This window comes from Ambystoma mexicanum, chromosome 12 (genome assembly GCF_040938575.1).
Source record: "Ambystoma mexicanum isolate Mex_15411 chromosome 12, UKY_AmexF1_1, whole genome shotgun sequence".
In the NCBI taxonomy this organism is placed as follows: domain Eukaryota; kingdom Metazoa; phylum Chordata; class Amphibia; order Caudata; family Ambystomatidae; genus Ambystoma; species Ambystoma mexicanum.
Genome location: NC_090936.1, coordinates 33,459,927 through 33,471,992, shown reverse-complemented (window position 1 = coordinate 33,471,992; position 12,066 = coordinate 33,459,927). Strand labels below are relative to the sequence as shown.

The 12,066-nt window shown below is 44.6% G+C and overlaps 1 protein-coding gene across 3 annotated transcripts in view; it reads right to left on the bottom strand.

Moving 5' to 3' along the window:
* Positions 1 to 12,066, bottom strand: part of TTLL8 (tubulin tyrosine ligase like 8) — a 732,112-nt gene that overhangs the window by 406,578 nt on the left and 313,468 nt on the right. For all 3 annotated transcript variants that reach the window (XM_069627869.1, XM_069627868.1, XM_069627870.1), the window contains exon 9: positions 1,374 to 1,488. In XM_069627869.1, the coding sequence (XP_069483970.1) occupies positions 1,374 to 1,488 (115 nt within the window). The remainder of the gene's footprint in view (positions 1 to 1,373; positions 1,489 to 12,066) is intronic.

Here is a 12,066-nt window from a genome sequence, read left to right as displayed (position 1 = left end):
AGATGCTTGGGTGGACTTACCTGCAGCAGACCATGCTGCTTACTTACCAGCCACTTAGGAGCCATCTGAGAACTGGAACTACTTTCTTACCTGGGTGGGGCAGCTCCACTTCCTGGATACAGGGGACATGGCTTTCCAGGGGTTTTAAACCCTATGGTCCAAAGTCTCAAACACTAGGGAAAGATCTTGATTGACACCCATTGGAAAGGCAATTACAGCGAGCAATGGGAACAGCAGGAGGGGTAGTGCAGGTGAGGCAATAAAAGCCCAGCCAAACACAGGGCGGACGAAAGGTGCTCAGGTGAGGTGGTATTGGTGGACTAAAAGACCAGGCGATGGAAAGCAGACAGTGGCATGAAGTGTTGCGAGGACTGTGGGGATGTTGCAAGAGAGTGCAGGTAAGGTGTTGTGTAAGAGAGCGAGTGGTACCATGAGAGTGGATTAAGTGAGAGGGAGTGAATAGTATAGAGAGAGGTGAGAGTAGACGTAAAAGGGGGAAGGACGTTAACCAGAGTGCAAAGTGAGTGGAGTGATCAGAGAGAAAGGGGATAGGAGGGAGGGTGAAGAGCAGGAGGAGAGATGTGATATAAGGAGCGCAGAGATAGAGCAGAAGAGCGAGCAAGTAAAAGAGAATGGAGCAGAAGACCTGGAGAGAGAGAGGATAGTCGAGAAGGGTGAGCGTAGAGTGGGACAAGAACAGAACAAAGAGGGAGAGAGGTGAGAAAGTTAGACGGGTGAAGACAGAAGCTGAGAGAGAGACTATTAAGAGGAAAGGGGGAGAACAGAGATATGATCGAGGGGTAGTACAGTAGGTGGAGGGACAGTAAGATTGTGAGAGGAAGGAGTGGTTTGGAAAGAGAGAGGTGAAGAATGAGACTAGTGGCACAAGAGAGGATCTGAGAGAACATTACCCTTTGGAAAATCCACTAGAGCAACATCCCATTTAGAAAGACACTAGGGAGACGGACATGGAACACTATGGCCTTTAGGCCCAACCTTAGGAGAAGTCTAGTTCAGACATTAGGGAGCACCTTACTTTACTTGTTACCTTGGGAACCGTGGTGGGGAGTAGGGATACCTGGCATAGGGTGAAGGGAGCACAGTGGAGGTTAAGGAAAGTCCATGGGCACCCCAAAACATACATTATCCTTGTCTTTCAATTTGTGAGGCCATCTGTGGCACAACACCATAGTACCAATAACTTGTCCAATGCACAGCACACAAAATAAATGATTAAAGATGCCCAAGAAAACCTGTAATGTGTTAATCTTTGTCACATAAAAATTCAAAATGAACTTGTTTTGTTTTGGATTCTTTTAACAATATGAGAGTGACCAACTTATTCAGAAAGATTGTGTAACATATCAACTTACCAATGAAAGCATTCTTCTCATCCTCTGAACAAAGGTTATAACATCTTGGAAAGAAGGTGTCTGGATTTGCTTCTGCATACCATGGCAGATTTCGCAGATTGAGGCATAGTCCGATCTTAAATTTAAATTAAAGAAAGAGTCCATTATTGATAGAAAGTATTTTCCAAATGTGCTAATCGTAGTGTGTCCATCTGTCTGTTTATATTTCTTTTAATCCTTAAAATTACAAAGTAAGTAAATGATGAGTATGATGAGATTCTATGGATAAGAGTTTTAGGACAATTAAATAAAACAGAGAAAAACACCCACTGTAAAGAAGGTTGATTCAAAGTCAAACCCTCAACCCAGAGGTGAAGGAGGAGTAAAGATTACCATTCACATATGCAATCATGCATTGGGCCTCATGAACACGTCACCTCATGAGGTTGTTCCTGATCCAAGCAAAAAGCCAACAATTCCTGTTTCAATGTCATTCCCCTACTGTCTAAAAGCTGGCTTATTGTCAGAGTCCTCAAGATAGCAGGCGCCAGTAAAGTCACACCATACGGTCCACGACTGGCTGTATTCCCTAGAGATGACGCGTGATTGAGGTGGAGGCGGCCGTGTGCGTTCTGACAGGGGGGATCTCGTCCCAAAGAATCACTCAAAGTCTTAACGAAAAGACCAAGGGTGTTTATTGCAAAGGAAAATGGTCAGAATGGCTGGTGATGTCAAATTCATGGGCTTTCTGGGTCATTTGGGAGTTGGCGCTAGGCCTGGCTCTTTTCTCTCCCATCTTTCCTTGGCCTGACTCCCCCTCCCAACCCCAGACGTCCCTACCGGGTTGTTAGTAACTGGATGATCGGTAACCCCTATCTGTCTTTCACTTCTCTACAGCTCAGGTGTTTACCCTATGACAGTGGTTATCTGACTCCCTAGGGAACATCTAGCTTTCTCAGGAAATGGGGGAATGGTGCCTTCTCTCGCTCAACGGCACTCTTGCTTCTTTCACGCTCTCGCTTCTGACACTTAGCTATACTGGTCCTTTATGTTGTTCTCCTCCCACCACGTCACTGTCCCTCCAAACTCTCACTCTGCCTTCCTACCTTCGACCTTTGATCTTACTTCCTTTCTCACTCCTATTCCTATTACTACTTGTATCCACAACCGTTCTATACCTCCCTCCCTCCTTCTCTTTCCTCCCTCTCACTCTACTCACCACCTCCTGTTATGCCTCCCATCCGGCTCTACCTCTCCTACTCTCCTTAATCTGCTACTACCACCGCCACCTCTCTACTACCACTGTCCTCCTCAAGGGATATGGTGCCCTGCTCACCTCTCTATTACTGACTACCACTCTACCAGTTCTGTCCTTCTCTTACTACTCCCGCCACCTTACTCCCAACTACTACAGCCACTACCTCTGCTTCACTACTCTTACTCTCCTACTCCCACTCTTCTCTCTCTCACACAAAAACTCCACAGACTCACTCTCACCGATAGTTTCTGCATTGCTTTCTGCTTTCGCCTCCTCTGGTCTTTTGGGCGTCCTTATTTTTTTTTTTTGTTTTTACATTTGTAGAGCACGCTGCAGCCCAAAGGCATCAAGGCGCTGTTGCGTGAAAGTGTACGTAGGCAAGATTATGGTTACATAGAAAACATGAGGTACTTAGTCACATATGGGTACTGGGTTAAAGTTGCAGTTGGCATACAGGCAAAATCAAAAACAAGTGGGCAAACAAATAGCCTGGTTTTGATGGCTTTGCGGAAAGCTAGGTGAGAGTCAATCCGCCTAAGGTGCGTAGGTAAGGCGTTCCAGTGTGAAACTGCTATAGCTGGGAAGCTGGTACCACCTGCACGCACTCTGCAGGTCTTGGGGATAGAAATCAAGTTGGTGTAGGCCGTCTAGAAGGCCTGGAGGAAATAGGCCGGGCTATTCTTTGGGCAAGGTATGGAGGAGCCAAGTCATGGAGGCATTTGTGCGTGAGGGAGAGGATATATATGTTTTTTAATTTGGTTTAGTTTTCAAATATCTAACATACATTAAAAAGATTTTTTTCTTCTTTTCAACCTCCATATATATATAGATTAGGGAACAGAAAATAGAGAACCAAAATTACCTAAAACATTCATACATATTGCCAATATTACTCTATACAGATAATTTCCCCCAGTTTCATTAACTGAGCGGACCACTACATAACAATACATCATTGCACTTTGATGCCCTAAATTCTGATATATGGACATACACTTCTAATTAAGAACATATTAACAACAAACATCAGAGGCAAGATAACAACTTGTATTAATAGGTAAACAGATCTTTGATCCCTTAACCGCTTTGCGTTTATAACACACTTGGTAATACCATATTCAAAAACTGAACTATCGCTAACTGTACCCTCACCCTTGGGTTTGAGAACAGCATTTGCCATATCTGTTCTTTTGACAGCTCCATGTAGATTGTGAACACATTATTAAAACATCTTGCACGCACTCTCTTTAGGGCACAACATTCCACCAACAAGTGTTGTAGAGTTTCACTTTTGTCCGTTAATAAACAATATCTACAGAAGTTTCGTTCAACAGGGATCAATTTCCGCCTACAGAGAACCTCACGGGTACCCCATAGGTTGAATCTAAGCCTTAGATATTCAGCACGGACCTTAGGTGACGGGAATTTCACTAGGTATGGTGCCAACATTCCATAAGGCTTCATTCCAAATGACCAGATGTTAAAGTCTTTATATTGCATACACTTAGTGATGTTCCTAGCCCAGTCTGCTTGAAAGATTTTCACTTTCGAACGCCCAGGGTACAGTAATAGTAAATCAAGAGTCACATCAGCCTCAACCAGATAATCCATCACACAATTCCGCCCAGTTTTCAGGAATATATTACAAAAATTTACCAAATTGTGCCCAGTGACCTCTAAGATTGTTCCACTTTTTACTCCCAACAGGCATTTCCGAAAGAACGCACATTGTCTCTGCAGAGCCTGCGAGTATAGGGATAGTAGACCAAATTCATAGTGAATAATCGCAATCGGCACAGTATTTGGTAAGACTAAAATTTGTTTCCAATATTTTGATTCCAGAGCATTCCCAATACTGGCGTTTTTCCACCAATCTACCCTCTACCCCATATAGCATAATTGGCAACACCTTCATTTTTATAAAAGGACCCATGTTTCAATGAGAATTTCCCAAATCGTTTAATTAATATTCGAGACTGGGCAGTTAAATGCTGCAATTTATTCATGCGGAGACCGCCTCATCACTCCTTGATTTATTTTCAATTATATCCACTCCCAGATATTTATATTTGGACACCCGTAGTAATTTATTCTCTTGTAGGGACCATAATCGTGAAAATAGATGTTTTCTTGGCCCCTGTGTTGTACAACAGCTTATTATCTGCGATTTGGACACATTAATCACACGTTTATTTGTGTGGACATAGTCACCCAGCAGTAAGAACATGTGTTGAAGACCTTGTGGCGTTTGGGATAGTAACATAAGGTCATCCGCATATAGCAGATATGGAATTTTCTGGTACCCAACCTCGGTGTGTTACCCCTACAATTCATAAACTCGTGGCCCAGATCTAAAATAAAAAAATTAAATAGAAACGCTGCCAATGCACAGCCTTGTTTTAAACCACGAAGCGTCTCAATTTCAGGTGATAACTTCCCATCAAGGTTGATGCGGACTCCCATTGTGGTTTTTGAATGCAAAAGAATTAGTAATGGCAGGAGGGATTGAGGGCAGCCGTACAGTTTTAATTTTCGGAACAACAATGCTCTAGCCACTGAATTAAACGGCGGCTCTAAAGTCGATGAACCCCATATACAGGGGTTGCCTTCGCTCCACCAGTTGGGCTTTTATCATATTCAGTGTGATTATATTAGGAGCAGTTCTAAGGCCCTTTATAAATCCTGTTTGCAGCGGGTCTGTTAACTTTTTACACTTTGCCCAAGCCTGTAGTTTTCTCAAGATTAACCGACAGAACAATTTTCCAGGTACATCAAGTAACGAGATGGGCCTGTAACTGCTCGGGTCTTGTCTGTCGCCCCTTTTATAAATGGGTATTGTGATCGCCTGTGTCCATGAACTAGGAAGTACCTGGGATGCATTTACCAACGTAAAGATCTTAAACAAGATAGAGACCCATAATTCTGGATGCTTTTTAAGCTCAAAGTTCGACAGGCCATCAGGGCCTCTTGCTTTTGAGTTACTAGCCGTGTTAATCAAGTATAGAACATCAGACACCTCAAACTCCAGATGGAATGCCAACGGGGTAGTATCTAGGTCCACCGCCTCACCGAGATCGGGTAGGGCATACAAACGAGTGACGTGGGATACCCATACCTGCGTTTGCACTGCACTTACCTGCAGAGCAACTTGCGGGGCGACAACAGAATGATTTATGGCTGACCACATTTTGGCAATGTTCTTACTCGCCAGGATCTTTAACATGTTAGCTTCATCCTCTTGATACAGGGCAGCAGAATGACCTCTCACCCAATTTCTATAAGTAGTTCTTAACGAGGTGGTTAAAGGTTTTCTTAAATACATGGGTTCTTTTTGTGCAGATCTCAAACCAGCACAGAGCTGCGTTTTCCTATCTTTAAGTTCCTTATCATAAGAATGGAGATGGGTAGTCATTTGCTTTTTTTTACAAGAATTTTGCTGAAATACCTGGAATAAATCCGCTTGAACATTACACACATTACCATCCAAATGCCACAATCGGGCAACCCTAGTCTCAACAGTCGCTCAAGATTTACTACCTCTTTTACCGACCATCAGAGTCGGTTCCCTCCCTCATTAACTACACATGATCCCTTCATGGACCTTTGGTCATGTCTGTCTCGCGCTGGTCCAGTCAACCATTTTGCCCTAAGGATGTTATGGTCACTTACATCCGTTTTAGACACACAGAAATTTGTTGCAGCCGGCCACAAAGAACCATTGACATATATGTAATCAATAGTAGATTTACTTTCGCCCTTTTGCCAAGTCGGAGCTGGTGGAATATCCGATTCAAATGCTCCATTCAGAGCGATAAGGCCTCTAGCTTTCACTAAAGAGGACCACCTTCTTTAATCTTGCTTTATTTCTATTGCCCAGTTCACTTAAGCAATTTAGATTCAGATCCCCTGCAACTACTAAAGCCCTTACATCTTGTGCCAGTTCTACCAGGTCTAGGAGTGAATTTAAATCAGTGTCATCCGACATGGCAATCGGGTTCCAATAAATATTCAAAATTGCATATCCATCTTCCCCGGCCATTACTTTCACCAGAAGCATATATTTATTTGGCATCGCCCAAAATTCTGAGGTCAACCCTCTACCCATTTTTATAGCTGTTAAAATTCCAGACATTGGGCGCCCAACCACAGGTTTGATTGCAGGATTTAGGTAGAGTTCATGATTGTCCCAAATGGGCACTGCAGTGAGTCTTGTCTCTTGCAGGAGTATATCATATTTCCTCAATTTGCTATGGTCATTATTTATTAGGTGACTAAATCACCTGGTATTCCAACTTACCAGGGATAACTGCTCCACCCCAACCTCATCCTCACATTGCTTCTGTAACCCCACGCATCGACTCATACCTGAGGTAAAGGGCAGGAGTGCTTTCAGATCTTTCCTAGCTCCCCCCAGAACTCCCTTCTGCGTATTCCTTAAATGGTTTGTAGTGGACGGCATTGTCTGTAGGACTGGCAGTGTCGAGAACAAATCCCAGATTGAGTAGTTCTTCTTTGGCTTGCCAGATTGCATTTTGCACTACTCACGATTTAAACCATAGCTTTACAGAGTTTAATTGATCCTTCACCAAAAACTCCACTAAAACCATATCTGAGGAAACAACATCCTCCAGTTGGGGAATCTCTGAAAATATTGCTATTACCGCCCTTCTATTTAGATCATATTGCGTATATGAGGGGCTCCTACATGCCAGAACTAATGCATACGGTGCAGTTACATTCCTAACTGATGGCTGACGGGCACTATTCTTGACATAAGGAGTGATGGCAGACGGGACAGGAGAACCACTTTGAAAATTAGGGCCTTGCATCTTATTGGGGGCATTTTCAATTAGGGACATAATCGCCCCCGACATATGTGACAAATCACTTGTGTTTCCTAATTTGATCAAGCCTTCTTGGGTTTGGCTGGGGCCACCCCCGCACCCCCCTGCGCTTGGGGCGACACCAGATTCAGGATAGGGGCCCTATTTCCTTCACATGCAGCTATTTCCTCTGTGCCATTATTACCCACACCAATTCGCACTGCTCCCACCGTACTCACTCTCTGAGGACCACTCGCAGGCATTTGTTGACCCTTAACGCCTCCGCTCGAACTCCTTTGGGGAGGAGGTACTAGTAAAGCTGGGGACTCACCCGCCATATACGCATCCACAGCTTTCTGAATTTCCAACCTCTGTACAGCCAGGGCTAAGTCATCTACTCCTGGGACAGTAACTGGTTCAACAGCCACCTTTACACTTAGTGATACCTCACGATTTCTTGTTTGGACCACTTCACTATCTTTTTTTTTGCTATGACCTCTATGAGGTCATCCAATGGAGGGTACGCCATTGCCTGAACTGGGGTGAATTTCAGGGAGTCAGTTCTTCTCTCCTGCACGCGTTGCTGATATTTTTGCTTGATGGCCTGGAATACAGCTATCGTATTTTGTTTTGGCACTGTGATCACCTTAAAACATTGTTTTACTAGGGATTTACCTACATGTTTCGGTATTTGCTGTTTTTTTGGAAGTTTTTTGGAGGTTTTTTCCCCTCCCCAACCTTGCCTTTTTTCTCCACTTGACTAACATCACAAACGGGCCTACCCGCCTTTTTGCAGTGGACCTGGACATCCTGCACCACCCCACTAACATAGGGCTTTGATCCCGATCGACTTTCCTCAGGGATTCCTAATTCCGGCTCAATCATTACCTTTTCGTAAATGATTTCATCAATACAAGGGATTACCGATTTTCCCATATTGGCATCTTTGTGTACAACCGGTACATTTCGGCAGGTTTCAATGCTCTTTAACTTATTCTCTGTTTGGGTAGCCATCGAGCTCTTAGACCTCTTCAATTCACTTGTGGATACTCTCTTATCCATTACTTTCACATTTTGGCGAGCATTCCTCATTTGCCATTCAATCATTTTTTGCAAACATTCACTCTGTACGCTTAGTTTTTGTTCACACACAGTCAATGCACTGGACATAGAACCCAGCGCAATATTCATGGCCTGTAGGGTGATTCCCCATACATTATCCGATTGATGTATGGTCACAGAGGTATTCGTACTGTGAGTGTTAGTTGTTGCTTTTATCGATAAAGGGGCAGCCATACCAGGGGTAGAGTCATTTATACTACTGTCCGAAAACATTACAGGGGATGCTGACAAATTTTCAGGTAACAGATTATCAGAAAACACTGAATCATTTGCATCCAGATCAATAACCAAGACATCAGTCCCAATCTCCTCCTTGGGCACTGGTGACCCCACATGAGTCCGCACAGTTGCAGGTACTGAGTTTAACATAGCCGTGTCTGAAATTGAACACACTGCCATCGGGCACCCGGCCGGTTGCTCCCTGTTTAGCCCCAAGCTTTGCCCAATTTGATTTGGAGTCACCAAGTTGGCATCATGGTTCATTCTCGAAGGCTCCATTACCTTACCTGTAGCCCCCAGCTCACTACTACTTTGGGGAGTGTTCCCAGATTGCGCACGGAAGGCCGACAGCGAACCGTTGCAGAATTTTCTGATGTCCGCACTTCCCGCTGCGCTATATTTACTTCCACCCCGTCTCGGCGTGGAGTTTTTAGGTACAGCCTCACTCGGCTTCTCTATGCGCCCCACTCTCTCACTCCTCAGCGGGCTATGCACTGCATGCCAGATTTCAAGGATAGTCGGATCATCTGCTCAAGACAGATCGCCTATCGCTTATTTACAAAACAGAATTTGAATTATCACTGATAGCCCCCGATGCCGCGACGCTGCGGCAAAGCGGGACTCTCCGGGACTCACTCGGGTGCGCACGCGTGCTCTGTTTTATAGCTACTCCCACAACGTGAGGCACACAGCCTAAACAGAAGGGAAAGATGTATAAGTAATCATGAAATATGATAAATGTCAAGCTATTGTGTCCTTGGTTATATCTTCACCTTGTGGGGAACGTAGTCTTTAAGTGATTGGAGTGCCGTGGTCCGTGTTTAGAAAACAATCCAGACACAATGCAGATACGTCTGCGGCAAAGCGGGACTCTCTGGGACTCACTCGGGTGCCGAGGCATTGAGAGAAAGGATTTTAATGGGAAGCCAGTGGACCTGCCTTCTGAGATCAGAAATGTGATCCTTCTTGGAAAATCCTGTGGCAGCCCTAAGGGCGTTGTTTTGAACGAGTTGGAGCTTAGCAATGTTTTTGCCAGATGTCCCACCAAGGAGAGCATTGCAGTAATCCAATCTGGATCCTATCATGGCCCTGGCGATGGTGAGGCCATTTTGTGAAAATAAGAAGGGTTTTGCTGCATTAATCAATTTGTAGTAGTATGCCAACGACCAAGCAATGGTGGTCCTTCTCCACCGCCTGTCCTCACCCAACTAACCCACACTTGCATACTCACACACACCTCCTTAAATACCTCACACCTCCCAGGAATGGCTACACACCCTGTGAAATCACTTACCTGGCTCAAGGGAGTGTGGAATGGGGAGTGCTTAAGGAGACTTCAAAAAGGGCTTGTAAGCCCTGCCCACTTTTCTGGAAGCATCTCTGGCAAGGAAAGTGAGAGAGTTTGTGAGGTACTGGAGTCCCTGTGTTATAAGGCCTTCTGATGGGCCTTTCAATCTTAATGTCTCTGGTAAGCTTGTGGGTGCCTCATTTTCTGAATGGCGTGTAGATCCCAGGAGACTTTGCTGCATCCCTCTCTCGCATGGCCGGTGTTGGGCGGCTGGCTGTATGAATTGCTGCTGTGTGGTGGCTTTTCCCTCTGCTGCTTCCTTCTGTGGCTTTCTCCCATCAGTGTTCGCCATCATCATCGTCAGTAAGGTAGGGAGGGGGTCTGTAATCACTTGCACGAGCACCAGGGAATGTTTGGGGTGGACCCCCCTTTCCCTGACACGGCCTGTAAGCAGGCCTTGTCACAGAGGCCATGGCACGGAACCGCACTAAAGTTCAAAGACTGCTGTGTTGCCATGCAACGTTATGTTCTGACGCAGGCACTTTCCACCACAAATAACATGGCCTTGAGCAGTAGCGCAGTGCTGAACGATTTCGGCTTGTGATTGTTGCTCCGAGCTGGCGACTATTCGTATTTGGTTTGCCTATCCCGCGGACGCTGTTTTTTCTCTATTGATTGTTGGATAACTTTTGGTGTTTTCATTTGTTTATGGATTTCGGTGATTATGGACTGTGTCATTGTCGTGCCTGGAAGGAATAGGACTCTGGATGCTTCATCTTTTTTGTTTGCTATAATTCTTTCCCCTACGCTTCATAGAGGAACAATGTGGAGAGACCTTGTATATCTGCCCCACTCTTGGGTGTCTACACTAGACTGCATTGTGTATTTCTTGCTTCAGTCTTGAGTGACCTATTGGGGTTCGTGGGGAACTGTGGCGGCCCACAAAAGTCACAGTTGAGAGACTTATGCTGGAGATGATAATCTAAATGCTGGCTGCATAACTCCCTCACGGACCTTCTAACTGTCCCTACCCCATTCAGATGATCATGTCAATTACGGTGTTTCACATATACTACATACTTGTATTCCTTGAGGCTTCTCTTCAGCTTTCTTCTGATACAAATGAGGTAATGACCTGTCAGGGCTGGCTGGATTAGTAATCAGAAAGAGTATGTACATAGAATTGGCTGAGTAGTGGTCAGAAAGAGTTTGTACATAGAATTAACATTGTGCTTGCCCAAGTCAAGATGGAGAGAAAGAAACTTAATCTGATTGGTTAAAGGAACAATGATATGTTTGGTTTGCCTGATTGGTGGAAAGGACAATGGGTTTGATTCTTGTGAGGTGAGCAAGATGCTAAACCGCCTTTCATCCAAAGAAATTCAGTGGCTGGTTGTACATTTGTTAAGCTCCTTAAGAAAGGCCTTTCAGAGTTCAGAAGATTTACCAGAGAAGTAAGAGAATCGTTTGCTGAGCCAGAGTGAACAAGAAGACCTCAGGTGGGATCGTTCTTTTTAAAGCTTAAAGATTTTCACAGAGAATTTCCCCTTTTCTAATAAGAAGTTAAAGTGTTAAGAAGTTATTAACTGAGAGAAGTTTACAGTTTAAATACAGTAAGCAGACAAGTTTAAAGGTTATACATTACATGGAAAGTGTTTCAAGACTGTTTAACTCGCGCGTGAGGCCTCGTGACTTCAGAAACGTCGTTATGGGAGCGCGCGGGTATGCAGAGCGATAGAGCGCGAGCCCATTTTTACAGAGCGCGAGTTGTTTTTAACGTGTGTACAATTTTCGCGTGAGTGACGTTGCGTACGACAGCTGGTGTTTGGTTGCGATAGAGCGCGAGTCCATTTTTACGTCGCGTGTGATTTTTCATCGCGTGCATGTTTTACACGCGTACGTGAATTAGTTAAGGTTCGCCTGTGCTTTTAGCGCGTGTACGTGTTTTCTCTTTAATTTAGTGCGCGTGTGATTTTTTCATCGCGAGGACAATTTTCACGCCTT